Here is a 16,162-nt window from a genome sequence, read left to right on the forward strand (position 1 = left end):
ACTGAAACTAAGACAGTTCCAGACCTCAATACCTGGGAAAATTTCATCACTGAATCAACAGTCCAAAAAACTGCATTACCCTGCAGGCATGGTAAGCAATGCACTGAGTTCTGATTCTACATTGTACACACGTGTAATATGACTGTAACATGGCTATGTGGTTGCAAGCACACAAAGCATGCAGCGGTTAACCTGTCAATAAAGTCTTTCCAAAGTAAGCTGGGGTTAAACTATCATAAGGAGCACCACCCCAAACCCCACTGGTAACAGTTGGTAACCAAGGTATTTGTCCTGGTTCAGCTGACCGAGATTGCTGTTTGGCTTGTTGTTCCACAGCTTGTTGTTCCACATATGTACTACGTACTGAACACAACCGAATACCGTACCAATGTGGTGCAGCTTTTAATGAGTATGCCTTGATCAAGGCTATATTCAAGCAGAATGTGTCTCTCCTGTGGGAAATGGGCATTTTCCCAAAAAAGAGTCCCCCTCTGCAATTTTTTCTTTAACTAAACGGAACAAATTAGAAAAATGAAACCCCCAAATTAGGCAAGGGATTGAAATCACTAATTTGCTACAGAATGTCAGGAAACTGTCCCTGGTCCTTCCACCATTTGGGGATTGTCAATTTTGCTGCAGAGTACTTAGACCCCACCAAAAGTAAAATTACAAAAAGAAAAAAAAATCAGGGTGATGCCCATGACAACATACCTGACTGAGATACTGTTAATGTGGCCAACGTTAGCTCACATTTGCATTTCATTTGTCCCCTCATCTTTTTCCGACCCTAAATACAAAAATGTACTGGAAGCAGGCCTAGTAATTGATTGGTATATTTAAATAAAATTATTAAAACAGTGGAATTAGTCTAGCAAACAAGCATGCCATTAAATAATTAGTTCATGTGGTGAGAAACATTGCCTGAGATCGAATCACAAAACAACTACAATCCAAATTTTCTTAAGGACTGTTATATGGGACTTTGTGCTACACACTCACAACGGTCCTATTCAAGGTTATGTCCCCCACCTTTTGAAAAACGACTGGTGGCCTTGTTTCATTATACTTTTAAATACTTGAAATATTCTGTTGCTTGTACATAAATTATTCACACCCTAGATGTACATGCAACTGAAGTGGTATGTGAAATTACAGTGAAGTGGAAAGCTCTTCAAGAAACATTATCAACCATTAGTATGCCCAAACCAATGTTTCTACCACTATGTGATTTTAAAAAATCGGCATTTAACATATCATCTGGTCTACAATTATCACAACCAAAACGTGGTATCAAATTAAAAAGAACAAGACTTTCGTTTGAATGGTGTGCTGGTTAAGTAAGATGGAATGCAGTTAAGTAAAACACGAAGGCAAACTGAAAAACCCTATTTTGGAGGCTGGAGGTATACATGTACTCATGTACCTCGTTACTCAGCAAGAATTGTTTATACTCAGCAATGGTTTCTGCCAAGAGCAGCCCCTTGAATTTGATTGTCGGGCCGGGACCTGGACTCACCCGATTTGGCTACCTCTGACACCTGGACTCCCTGCTGTCCTGCCATGAATCCCAGCACGGAGAAGATGACAATTCCTGAATAGATGCTTGTGAAGCTGTTGACTATTGCAAAGATGACACCGTCCCTGTTGAAGAGAAAATCAGAAACAAAGCAATAAAAATGGCTTTCTTTCCCGGCTAATCGTCACTTCATAACCAGGGCTGAGTCAATTTGCATAATTCAGTATTATTTCCTTATCCGCCTAAGTTATTGCAAAAGTATTAATAGTTATGAGAAACACGATTAATAATGTGTGAGAGCTTGGGGGAAAATGACACATACAAATGTCAGCTCCTTTGTCACACTTTGTTATCCACTTAAATGGAATGACCCCTACATGTAGCTCCCCCTTATAAGCGGGAGTGCAATCGAAGGTGCCGGTATCTCGGTCGTGTTACCTCCCCAGTCATGTGTATCGTACATGTACCACTGTACATTTGTACGTGTACTGTACATGTGTACCATAGTGTTATTTACGTGAAAATTTCTGCACCTTGGGCATTCCCCCACGCTCCTGGAAAGCAAGCAATTCACAAAGTACGGTATGTGTATAATGTCTTTAACTATCCAAGTTATGGTAAAAGATACACTGAACTGAAGTCCTTGATCAGAATTGTTTCAAATTGGTACTTGCTCACCTGAAGAAGTTATGGTTGAAACTGTTGTAGCTCCCAAGGGCAGCCATGTTACCCAACCCCAGGGAGTAGGAAAAGAAAATTTGAGTGGCAGCATCCAGCCAGGTCTGTGGGTCGGCAACAAGAGAGAAATGAGCCATCTGTGAGAGATTCTGCGAGTCATAGCATTGACCCAACTAAAGAAAACTGAGACACAAGTCATCCAAGCCAATTTTAAGTCCTTTGAAAGAACTTGATCTGGTACAGCAATCAAAGTGGACTTCAATATACATACAGTAAATGCTACCCACGTAATGTTCATTTTCATCAGAATACCAATCTGAACGATACATAAAATGAGACAGCTGAGTTTAATCTAATTGAAATTTTCTTGCACACCAATAAGCACTTTGCAAGTTAAATTTGAATAAAATTTGGTACACTGTGTCAACTTATTGCACATAAACATAATTTGAATTCCCCAGACTAAAGACAAAGACACCGTTGCTACACTGCGTGATTCAAGGCAAGCATTTGCATAGCAACCATCATCTCTGGAATGGATTGGTTCCTTTGTGCCCTTCTTATCCATTGCGAACAGTGCATTGGTTCCAGGCATCTCTTATGTAACTAAGCAAAAGCTTGCCCCGAATTACGCGGTACAGCAACAGTGGCTTTAGTATGGAGAATTCAAATTGTTACGTTCATGTGAATTTAAAAAACTCAGCGTACCAGAGTTTATTCAAATGCAACTCGCAAAAGGCTTATTTTTCCGGGCAGATAGAAAGCTTTTGGCTACAACCATGTATATGTACACGTGTCTATTCTTTGAAGAAGCATCGTTATGAAAAGAACCAGCGGTGAGAGTGCTCTTGATGTTTTGAAAAGCATACTCTGTGCGTTCTCAGGGGTAGTGCTGGACTGCTGTTGAAATAATGATGCCTTAAATACTTTGACGGAGATTTTCATGGGCTTGCTGGGTTTAATGGCTTTGGGAATCATTTTGTGAGATCTGGTCACATTTGAAGAAAAAAAACCATGCACAACACACAAATTTGCTTGAAAGTATTATGCCCACTCGAAATTTCCTGGCTTACATTTCAGTGAACATTCAAATCTGAGACTCTGTAAATGTATGTATTTGGAGATAGAGGGTTTTCGTGTGAGGGACCAGGAGGAAACCATAACACCGGTAAGTGTTAAATGTTCTTCGGCTGATTTCAGAATCAGAGAGCATGAAAATAATGTGGTGCAATGGACACTCACAGGGATAGGACAACTTACATTCTACATGTACATGCACCTTGCAAAGCCGTTACTGAAAGTTGTAGATGCCGAGATACACGGAGCAACTGCAACATGTCCTCTATATTAGGCAACATTCTTTTAATATCTGACGTAACAAAGTAGTACCCTTATACCTCTACTGTCTTGTTCCACATAAAACAATAAGGACAAAAGGAGCAAATGACGAAAGCATCAGGTAGCTCACCTGCCCATCTGCGAGACGATTGAGGTCTGGTTTTACGTAATAGAGCAGTCCCTCCTTTGCATTCTCCAGCGTCACTGCACGGACCAGCAGGATGGTGATTAGGATGTACGGGAACGTAGCCGTGAAATATACCACCTGTGGACCAAGGAAAAGAGCATCCAGGAATCCTGAGAACATGACTCTCAGGTGTAGGAATAATATGCAAGGTGATCGGGTGGAACATGCAATCTTTGAGTCCCAATTATTGTGTCATTCCTTTCTGCTGTGTTGTTGCATTCAGAAATCATGGAGAATTCTGGTACAGGGGAAAAAAGCACAACAAAAGAACATTTTAACATAACTTCCCATTCACGACTAGTATGGTCCTTCTTTTCAGACATTTCTTTTCAATATGATAGGTCTTAAATCAACAGACCGGTTTTAAAAGTGGGGGTCAACTTCGGCCATTAGACTGAAAAGAATGAAGTTGCAATGTACACCTCCAAAGACTGGTACATGTAGGCCTAAAAAGTGGAAGGGGGCAAAATAACTGCGTTTTCAAAGGGGGCACAATGCCCCCCCCGTTCCTCCGCAGGTGTCTTAAATATTACCAGCACATTATTTTAACCTATGTAGAACTTAAAAGTCAAACTTCTATGAAAATCACACACCCCAGGCATTCTAATGAGGTGTGACTTGTTGTGTAACTTTGGACTACATGTAGGTGCAAATCCATCGCTTTTCCTACTCCAAAGGATAAATCCACGGTCTACTGGAACCCAGGGATCATATGCTACTGGTAATTTTATCTTGCATAGAAGCTGTCAACGAAAGCATGCTGATAATAAACTTAGCAGGTGGTACCACATCTGCTCTGCACCACATTGCTCAACGGTTTTTTGCATATTTTGGCAACAGCACATAAACCGGTGTGTCAGGTGTGACGTGCTTCTGTCTCTCTGCAAGCCATCCACATTTCCTGCCAGAGTGAAATTACTGGTACGCACTATGAGCCACAAGGTTGCGACCAACAAATTGCGCATGGGAAGGTCTGGGTTGGGTCTCTGAACTCTTACACCACCATTATCCACTTGGTCTCTTGTCTATTTTATTAATAAAGATATTCACACAACACAACCTTTGACGTGCATCACAATGTGTCAACGTGTAATTACTATAAATTCATTTTTGGTAATGAAACCAAGGATTCCTCAACTGAGCGCCCAAGGCGCTGTAGCTCACAAGCCTGAAGAAAGCATGAAAGCCCAAGAGGAAAATTCTGGGTAAAACCCGTGGAATCAGGTAGCTGGGACTGAAAGCTACATGTGGACAGAGCCACAAATCACAGCCAGCCACAGAAGAAGAGGGCGAGGAAAGAACCACTACGCCAATCCATCTCTTTTACCATGGAATCGCCCTACAAGACTGCATGCACTTCTCTGATGATTAGAAGCTTTCCGGGGGGGAGGGGGGGCATGCCAGCCTAACAGTAGTGACTGCAGTTTCACTATTTGTGATGACTATTATAACCAACGATTGAATATTCCAGAGGAACCTATGTGTACTTAATTATGAATTCTTAACAAACTCCACAAATATCATTTTAGCCTAAATATTGTAAAAATGTTCCTTTTTCACAGGGCACTTGTATCCCGCGCCACATGCTGAATAAAACACTTGCATTCCCATCAGTAACTGTTCCTGTATTTGTCTACGATTAACAGAGGAAAATTTTATCATCCCACAAAAAGTCAAGGCCAAAAGGGTTAAATTTCTATTCACACGTGTAGGTATGCATGTGTGTACACCTGGATGTCACAATATACTCAGATGTAACACAATAAGGCAATTTGAAACAATGGTCCATATGGCACCTCATGTGACTACGGTATACAAGTGCATTGCTGTGAACGTAAAATAAGCATCACAACTGGACCATCCAACAGGTCTCCTTATTGGTAATAATAGCAATATAATTTATATTTTTTAGCGCTTTTCATAACAGGAGTTATATCAAAGCGCTTTACATAATGAAATACTATTACTACAAGAAAAATCTACAACTGAAATTTAAGCATTCTTTCTGTTAAGAAAACTTCCACTGGAATTTGGTCTGGTTCCCTGCTCAAAGATTCCCTGATGACTCTTGATAAAAAATCTTAGGTCAGGCATCATTCGTGGATATAAATATATATGATGCAAGTGGAGCCCCCTGTATGTGTGGGCAGTCGTCGTCAGGTCCTGATTCTTCCTAGCTTCTCCTCTCGGGAGATTACCGAGGAGACCTTCAGGATAGCGACATTTGGTACTGAAGCTGTTGAAGCATTGAACCTAAAAAGCTTGTGGTGGTGTCCCTGCATCAACAGCTAGCCTACCTACACAGCCTGGAATAACCCAACCTCAATGGTACCATCCGAACATACCGAATATGGACAGGACGACTTCGTAATATTTCGGCTATTCCCGGAAAACTGGAGGAATTGATCCAGCCTTGGTCACATAGACATGGGGTGATACCGGACCCTTGATTCGTCAAGTAGTCAGAATCATTGCATATGCATGGTATCCAGACTAGCAAGAATTCTCTCCAATCAAACTAATTATAGTAGAAAGGCATATAAATAAACCAAACTGGAAAAAGTCAAGATAACTTTTCAAAAAGTAAGCTTTAAGATGTCATTTAACCCTAACCACGCTAAACCCAACAAGGTTATGCAGGATTTCAATGGTCCCTAGGGGGTTAGGGTTAAAGGTATCAAAACAGGGTTCAGAGCGCAAAGATAGTGGAAGAGATTCCATAAGAGTTGAGCACTAAAGGAACTAGAAAAGGCCTCGTTGCCATAAGCCTTCATTTTGCTTGTCTTAACTTGCAGAAGGTCTTGAGAGGCAGAGCAGAGGGGTACATGCATAAAACCCTGAATAAACTTTCAGTTGTCTGAACAAGGCTTACATGTAGATCATAAGTGATGGCTGCACTGCAGAAATGGAATGTCCAATTAAAATGTTTATGAAAAGTGACTGAAACTCTCTGAGACTAGAGGCAACTTTGACTTTCATTTATTCCATTTTGTCAAAATCTGTTCTCAGAGTAAAATAAACATAAATATTCCACTAACTAACCCAATCATACTCTGCAATGTATTTCCCTGAACTGCATGCTTGGACTTTAAAAACAGAAGTGATTGTGTGAACTCACAGTTGAAGATTCGCATTAGTAAAAAAACTGACAACTCTGCAAATTGTACAAATGAACTTTAATACATGCATGTGTAACGTTTTTCCATTCATTCATTTCATTTCTTATTTCTTAAGGCATAAACAAATACAGAACATATGAGACAACAATAAACAACTGCCGTGGCAACAGCCTTGATGGATTACCAAATGCGAACTTAATCACAATCGAGTGGCTCTCCAAATGTTACCGTGCTACAAAAATGGTTTAAATACAAGATCTATAAAAATATATTTTTTCTTAATATTTAGCGACCAAGTGAGACTATGATGAGGGGCATACATATATCAGTGTGTACAATGTGGATTACGCGGAATCTGTGTACATGTAGATGGCTATGGCCATGCATGGGTCATTCTACGGCCGAGTTCGGGTGGCTTGTTCCTGTATGTTCACGAACAGCTCGATTTGTTATTCGTGGGTCGGCCGCTCGAATGCCGGGAACAAACAACCGGTTATCGATGGTAATTAGTGATAAGCAACATGCAACATGACGGCATCCATGCAAGCTACATTATTCAAGTGTTAATGTTTGGATGGTCTGAATTCTTTTCTATATAAACAGGAACATTCATTTCTGTGTTACGGAAAATAATGAATGTTAATTTTGCAAATCTTCCCATTGTCTATGGCTTTGAAAGCCAACTCTTGACTTTTTGCAGCTGTTAAAAATCAAAATCTCTCGAGTTTTTCCGTGTGTTCCTGCAAACCCTGACGAGGAGGTGGTGTGTGATCCTGCTCTGAGAACAGTGTTCTTGAGTCGTGTTCTTGCCATTCGAGCGCCAGAACAAGAAACCCGTGTCAAGAACAGGCCGCCCGAACTCGACCTTGGGGTTTAACATGTGATGTATGTTTGTGTTATTTCTCTGCCTGGACACAAGCATTTCATTCCACTCTCCTTAGTTTCTCCAGGATACAGAACTCCATACCACCACATATCAAAGAGTCAGCTGTTCTTGATTCCTTCCAACCAACCTCCAACCTTGCACACGTGGCTGGCTGCAGTGGTGACAGCAGCCCAGGCTAGGCTGCGTTGAGGCACCGGCGCCATGTTTAGTGACTATTTTCATTCTTCAAATGTTGTCATATAAAGCCGCCCGGATTATAAGTCGCAGGGACATTTTCAGTGTAAGAATCAACGTAAAAAGCCACAGCTTGTATTCCGAAAATTATAGTATTAAAAATTTGTATTTATTAAAAAACCACCAACGAGCGGAACTCAGAAGAGAGGGGGATCTTTCAAATTCCCGAGCCCCCTCCCAGCCTACAGGCCTGATTGGTCAAATAAATAATAATGATAGCGATGAACCTTTTGTGCCTGACCAGTTTAATTTGACAAGAGATACTGAAATTTATTTAAAACTACTTTTATTTATTTTGCTGGTCATTTGCATGACTTGATAACTCTTGGAAATTCATGAATGTGTTCTACACATACTAAATCATATGTGACCCGCTCTGCAAAAAAGGGTATTAAGGGACACTGTGCTATTTCATTTACTACATGTAGGGCTTTTGTACATGGAGAGGGTGATTTTTTACTTCTTGGTTTATTGGCTTCTATTATATCAGTACTTCCACAATTCATACAAGAAACCCTAACTGTTGTTATGGGTATCAAGAGACTTTCTTCTTGGCTAATTTCTTTTTCCACTTCCTATGTTTAAAGGGCTGTATCTCTCGAAGCAATACTGTTAATGTGTATGATATGATTATGCAAAAATCAATATATCTCCAGATTGCAAAATGCCACAGGGTTCAAACTGACCCCAAATTATACCTTAAAATGAATGTAACCAATTCAAATGTGTATGTGATTCATTTTGAAATAAATGTCCCACAATACCCATTTTTGTGGAGCTGGTCACATACCTGTATATCAGACATAACAAGGATAGGAAAACCTGGACTCCCAAATTCATAGAATAACCCACATGCACTTGAGTACACCAGGTTCGCTCTACATGTACATGTATGTTTAACACAGAGAAAATAGACCAAACAAGTTGGTTCAACACTAAAAGGACTATCCATCACTTGATATTCTATTCAGACTATTTATTACTTGATATTCTATAGGACCTTCCAGTTGGTTCAATGCCCTACAAAAGCAGAAACAGAGTGTACATGCTTGTGTGGTGGTATCGGTCCTTGATCGAGTGTGGGGGGGGGGTTGAGTGTCTAACTGTTGTTTGGTCCTAACTGGTGATTTATTCCCTGACTACAAAAAGGAAAGAAGAAAATGGAAGGAATAGTACTTCTTGGCACTTCTTGGCTTTTACTGTTTGGCGTATACTCAAGAGGTATTAGCTGCTTTTAGGTTTATTAATAATGTACATGTAATGTCCATGACAGTACAGTCACCGGGTCCCTAATTTTGCCACCTGTTGTCAAGTCTGGTTGGTTTTCACAGTACAAGAGGTGAAATAAGGGACCCGACAATTATACCATCATGCACATTAATACATGTACCTTGAAATATGCTTTTGGACAGCAATTTTGCAACCAAATAAATGAATTTGTTCCCTTTTGATTAATTTTTATCCAAGAATATTCAATTTGAAAATAAATAACATGCAATAATCAATAAACTATTAAACTATTCAACACATCCCCATATTAACCCAAAACACTGAATTTTGGTGCATACACTGTAATGGCGTACTGTATTGTGTTTCGGTCGAGGTTAAGTTCGGTATCAAGTCTGCCTTTGCCTCCGGCTTTAATGTACAAAGCAGGTTGTACATAAATGTTGATTTCAGATCACTTTTATTTGTCTTTGCAATTTTAGGAGTATAAATCAGCTTACATTATTTTTGGCCGCATGGAAAAATAAAAGATTCAAGTTTTATAGCCAATTTTAAAGATTTTTTCCCACTGCACTTGCAATTACAGCGGAGCTCAGCGTCGTAAAAAAATAAAATCACACAATTAACCATTAACAGTTTATAGCGAGAAAGCATGTCTGTCTCCAGCCTATAGCCAGTTTTTGTAATTACCCACCCACTCAACAAATACACAATTGGTTGACATGGATTTAGAAGTGAATTTCATTTCCATTTTTATTCCAATCCTCCCACACAGCTGCCTGTTCATGCAGAATCTAAAAAGTTTAAAATAGTGTGGCCTTTTAAAATTTGAAAACAAAATGTTCCAGAGTTTCAGAAACATGTTCATAAACGCGAGGGGGAACTAAAGTCCATCCTTCCTGTATTAGCACTTACTTGAAAACCATCCACTGGATGATGAAGCAATGAGAAAAAGACTAATCTTTCCCTATCATGTTGATAAATTGTTGCTAACAATAGTGGTTACAAACTCCAACTTTAATCAAACAATATATTGTAGTGGAAAGCTCCAGTCACTCCAAAAGGATACCTTAGATGAGGGTCACTGCAATTTTTTTAAATACAAATTTCCAAAATGCACCTTTGTGCATTGGAAAGGGTATTATTTTAGTGTATTTTAAACTGCTTTAAAGGGTACTTTACTGTCGCGTTGGTTTCTAATGCCAATGGGAATTCCATATTCATGAGCAAACTGTGATGATGTAATTCTAGGAAGAGAATATCAGTGATGCATTGGTTTATGCACAAAAAAACTGATAACTAAAAGATTTTGCTGGCCTCACCATGCAAGTTTACAATGTACATGTATCTCAATAAGCAAGCATGCAATCCATACCCGGAACTGCTTTCAGTGATTCAGTTTGGGTTTTTAGTTAGTTTTGAGACAAACCTAAACACTGAACCATGTCTTGCCTGGATGACTTCACAGAGACACTGCAACAGTGCCTGTCTAGTGTCTAGAATACCAGCACATATGTGTATAGATTGGCACATGTACATGAATGGACATGAAGCACAGTTTTCCTTGCAAGCTTTCAGAAAACAGAGGGTGTACATGTTTACATGTAAATGTACACATACATTGTATACATTATTATCACGTGTACATTGCTTAAAAACAATAGCAGTGGCACTAACAGTTGTAGTGTACAATGTATGTGTATTGTTGCGGGTGCTGACACACTACTTTGCCAAATAGCCTAGTGTTCTTTCATTTTACATTACCCATAAACTTTCAGAAGATCTAGATAAAGAGGACTCGTAACAAAGATCAGGTGTTACATGCATTCATAACCCAACTCTCTGTAACTTGGAGTTTTGACCAGACCTCGCTGAACAACTTGATGTTGTCAGTCGGGAAAGGCATTCAATATGACAGTTTTTCCTCATTGCTAAGAAAAGGCCCTGGGTAATCCTCCCAACAAAGGCTTATGTTAAACAATTAAGGTTGCATTCGTTGGTTTTTTTCCTGTGTGCCTATTATATTGGTGCTGGATGGACTACACAGAAAACAGAATAAAGAGCATACAGTGTTGTAATACGCTTCGGGCAGGGCAAAACTCTAAAATTAGTCAGTGGTTTTGTTGTCCATCCTCCGGGTACGGTCACCGCCATGCCTGTGATCAACAGCCTCGAGTTGCAAAATCTCTTCCTGAGTGTATTCTGGTTCGAACTGAGAAGGCAATATTTCTTGTGCCTCATCATCAGCTCCTCTAATGATACTTTCTTTGTCAAATGAATGAGACGAACATGACAACTGATCCCTGTCGTAATTGGAAAAAGCATCAATGCTGGAATTATCGTCGTTTGAGTCTGGCATGATTGTACACACTAACGCTATTGCATTACGTACACGTTGACATGTCGTTGCATAACAGTAAACAGTCACAGATAAAGGATTCCGTCCTAAGGCGTCCCGGTTCTTGGGAATTTCTTCAGACAACTTTCTGTACCCGAAGGCTGTTGTTTTAGCTTTTACTCTGAGAAGGGAGTGAAATAGGGTCGTGAAAACTATAATTTTTAACATCTTTCCATGCATTTTGAGATTATGCAGATGTATTTTCTTGTTATATGTATGTTTGTTTAATGTGTTGATGCATGTTTTACAAGAAATCTTCCAGGCAAGGCCCATCCCCTTTAAACGATCGGAGGTCTGCCATTACGACTAGTGATAAAACACTGAATGACAAAATATGTTCGGAAAAGGGATAAGGACAACTGGTGTAATTGTCACTCTAAAATACACATACATGCAGCAAAAAAGTACCCTTCCAAGAACAGAAACCAAATCTGAAAATTGGTCAGAACACAGTGCATTCAGAATGAAGGTCAACATGAGAAAATGGAACCTTCCATTTGGGGGAGGGAATCTGGGTGGGGATTTTTTTGAAGGTTGGTAATCAGTGCTAGACTGATTTGCAATGGGGATGGGTGGGATTGGGAGCCCAACTGCTTTGCTAACAAACTGCACAAAAAGAGAAACATGATAAAAACTTTACACAACACAGGAACATGTCTAATGATTGGGAAAAAACTGATTGGGACATTGACCAAGGGGACAGGTTTCAAATACAGTGAAAATCTGTGCTGAATATTCTTCTTGTTTTCTCTTCCTAGCTATCCCAGCCTTGCCTGGCCTAGCCCAGTTCATCCTGTCTGTCTCATTAATTCTTTCCACGGGTTCATGCCCCCCTCATCACCTGTCCCAACCTGCCCCCTGCCACTAGGACGGTCCTCCCTCGGGCATCTGTCAGGTCAGGATGTCTGTCTAATTTTCTTTGGTCAGACTAACCTTTCCGGAGCTTTTCACACCCTTGAAAACGCACAAATACACCAACGCCCAAGCCAGGAGAAGGCAAAGGGTCAACTGCCAGTTAGGTAATCCGATGTCATGGAGCCCTTCAGAAAGATGTATTTGAAGGATCTTACGTCTGAAAAACAAGACAAGTAAATTCCCATTTTTAAAAGACAAACTCATTTCATTCTAGTAATTTTTTTTTCGGGGGGGGACACTTTTCGAGGGTGTGAACAGATTTTGTGCAATAAAAAGTGATGATTTTTCAGGGATTAACAAATTGATAAAACAATGCCTGTCTTGGAAATTGCAATTCAGAGAATGTCAAAATTACAATGATGTTCAGGAAACACCATAGCTTGGGCTATAGCGACAAGCCGAAATCTTTGCCTATTGCCCTACACTGTACCAGTCACTAACAACAGCACCTGACAGACTTGAAGGGGTGAATATGTACACATTTCAATAAGGTAAGGTCATTCCAATACCAGCTTCAGTTTAACAAAGTACGCATGCAACTCAGGATTTGGCCACATTGATAGGGCACACCTCCTGTACACATTGCTTTTCCTGCATGACTCCCATTGGAACATGCTCTGTTAGGATATTAAAATAGCTCCTATTCAAGAGATTAAAAAATTTCTATACTTAGTGCTGCCAAAAAAACCATAAAAGTGGCTGCAAACGCCTGCATTTAGCTAAAACCTTGGCTTTTATTTAACTTTCGCCAGCTGGAGCCCTACACAGTATTAAAAAAATTTGACCAAAATTCTCTTGCACCAATTTTTTTGACCCTCCAGAAAAGCAAGCAAAGATGGCAGATGTACACATGTACAGTACATTTTATTACAGGAGTAGATGTTCATGTACATTGTCCATCTGACCATATACTAGGGGACAGCTTTTCACTTCACCTCCAACCTCCGTTATGAGCACGTTTCCATAACACTGTCCAAATTAACCGCTAATTGTTGCAACCATGTATTGCTAATCTTAATTATGACTTTTGGTACATGCATGTATCGATTATGTCACATTCTTGTCTTGGTTAATTTACGCTTTTCTATTTAAATTTTTAGTGCTGTCGTTTTTGCCTTAAAGGCTGCCCATACAGTATTGCAGACGCCAGGAGCAAGTACCTTCAGACTACCTCACTGTCCTTAACCTTTAACAAACCAGAGTTTGTTAATTTGTGCCAGCATATTACAACCGGCGCTGAGTTTACTAGACTTGGGAAGGTTCAGGCAGAAATGATCCCTGACCAGTCAGATGCACCAAAATCCATTTTCACTTTTTGATGGATTATGATGGACTTGGTACAGGAGGCCTGAAGCACTGTCGGGGCATTCAGGGCATGTTGTCATGGCAAGAGTACAAATGATTTCATGTAAGCTGTGTGTGATAAGTTCATCAACAATGACCATCAAGCTAGAAATGGGCTTTCTAGCAAGAAATGATGACTACGCAGGGAGTGTTGGATTTTGATAGATTTGGTCCAGTACCCAGTAAAAGACACTAAGGAGTTAGGAATAATGAAGAACGAGGGTTAATCAGATTCTTGCTATTGGCAAGAGAAGTACGGTGCATGTATGTAGGAAAACAATGGGACAAACACATTGTCATTTGGAGAAAGTCTTTTTAATTCACACTTCCCAAGTTGCAGGTTTTCTGATTTCTCCTTCACAAGCCTTAATTCTTCCCTTCCATTCATGTTACATACATGTGCGTGTATGGTATGTTCCCTGTCAATTAAGGAAGACTGCTACTACATGACAAGCCTTTCCCTAAAGCAGTGACTAATGTGAGTCACCCACCCATCTGAAACCTCCCTTAGTGACACTCTTGTCAGCCTGAGTGTCAAAATTGAACAGCATCTGTATATGGAACGCCAAAGAGGCAAAAACTTGGAGGCAACACATCGATCGTTCATCAATATAGATCGATCGTTCCCCTATATCAATTGATCCTTCCCTTGCATCGATCGATCGTTCTTCTACGTCGATCAATCATTCCCTATATCGATCGATCTCTCTTGATCGATGAAGAAAGAGCAATGAAAAAAGAGCGATAATAAAAGTGCAATGACGAAAGACCAATGGAGAAAGACCGATGAAGCTACATCGATGTCAAAGTTACGCAACCCCTCCCAGTACCACATAAAGCACATGTTCCCTGTAACAGTCTACCAGCACTCAAAGCCACTCTTGTTCATTACGCTTCGGTCTGGTCTGAGCCAATAAATTGAGTTGTCAGGTAGGTGTTTATATCAGGTTTAAACCACAAGAATATCATTTCTATTTCCCCTGGATGGGATGCCGGTTGTTATGAGTCGCTCGTTTACTACTGTGGGCAAACATATTCAGTCTAGGTGGATACGAATTTTATTTTCCACACTGATAACATCCTGGCAAAACCAGCAGAACCAGCAGAACTATTCTGTCATTCATTGACCTACTTATCTAGCTATGCACTTCCATAACACTGATGAACACACTGTTTCCTTCTCAATTTGAAATATCTCAATCTAATTTGTCAACTTGTTTCAATACGGGCAATTCACAACAGTGCACCTCCAAGAGTTTACAACATGTTGACCAATCACAATGCGCAAAATCTGTCGGCCCTTTCCGAACGCGTATTGGGTCGACAGATTTTGCATGTCGTGATTGGTCAACGCATTGCAAACTCTTGGAGGTACACTACTGTGAATCACCCATATTGCCTCTCACTTTCTCAATGGAAGCGTGAATGAGTTGCACTTAGTCCAGAATATGCACAGTTTATTATTTTCATTTCTGATCCCGAGACCCCAAGCTAACACCGATGAGGTCGAAAAAAACCAAAAAAATATGCATATTGTTAAGCGCAACAAAGAGAGTGTATAATCTCGGCCAACTCATGGATCCTAAAAGACTATCGCCCGGATGTTTAGAGAAACAAAGGATTAATTTGTAGCATTTGGACTACAACTGCGATGCAATCTCTGGACATCATCGTTTGACTGGTGAGTGTGCAAGAGAGGATTAAAATGAACCGTACAAAGAAACTTCAGAAGTTTTGTAACCTGGTATTCTTACAAATGAAAAAAAAAAGAGAAAAACATGACAATTTCTCTGGTAGCCTGTAAGCATTAACTAAGATTAAGATGAACTTGCACCAGATGTCGATGAGGCCTATGAAAATTTCTTAAATTGTGTATGACAAAAATTTTCCATAGTGTGAGCTCCGAAGTTGTATTAATAAGTCAAAACCACGTTGGATAACGGAAGGAGTATATAACTCAATCAGAGAAAAAATATGCATAAAAATATCTTCAGAATCCTACAGTTCATAGTAAATCTGCCTGAATAAAGTTTAAAAACAAAGGAACATGTGTAATAAGAATGGCAAAGAAAATTACTTAGGTGAACAATTTAATAAACAGAAACATAATGTTAAAGGTACATGGGCGCTTATTAATTTGTTGCTCGGTAAAACGAACGTTAAACAAAATCTGTGCCATTATATGCAAACTGATGCTAAAATTGATTTTGACATTGATATTGCTAACGCTTTCAATGATTATTTCATTAACATTGGCAAGAAAATAGCAAGGTGAACTTCCTCAATTAAGCAGTTCATTTGAACACTTTCTTGATGAAAG

The 16,162-nt window shown here is 39.8% G+C and overlaps 1 protein-coding gene across 1 annotated transcript in view; it reads right to left on the reverse strand.

Annotated features, from left to right (window-relative positions):
- Positions 1-16,162, reverse strand: part of LOC110979275 (sodium- and chloride-dependent GABA transporter 2-like) — a 58,890-nt gene that overhangs the window by 30,347 nt on the left and 12,381 nt on the right. The window contains exons 4-7 of the mRNA XM_022234928.2: positions 12,517-12,655; positions 3,663-3,797; positions 2,195-2,298; positions 1,517-1,641 (exon numbers count right to left, since the gene is read on the reverse strand). Coding sequence (XP_022090620.1) covers positions 1,517-1,641; positions 2,195-2,298; positions 3,663-3,797; positions 12,517-12,655 — 503 coding nt within the window. The remainder of the gene's footprint in view (positions 1-1,516; positions 1,642-2,194; positions 2,299-3,662; positions 3,798-12,516; positions 12,656-16,162) is intronic.

This window comes from Acanthaster planci, linkage group LG01 (genome assembly GCF_054643075.1).
Source record: "Acanthaster planci isolate LZ-2023a linkage group LG01, COTS_SCS, whole genome shotgun sequence".
NCBI lineage: Eukaryota > Metazoa > Echinodermata > Asteroidea > Valvatida > Acanthasteridae > Acanthaster > Acanthaster planci.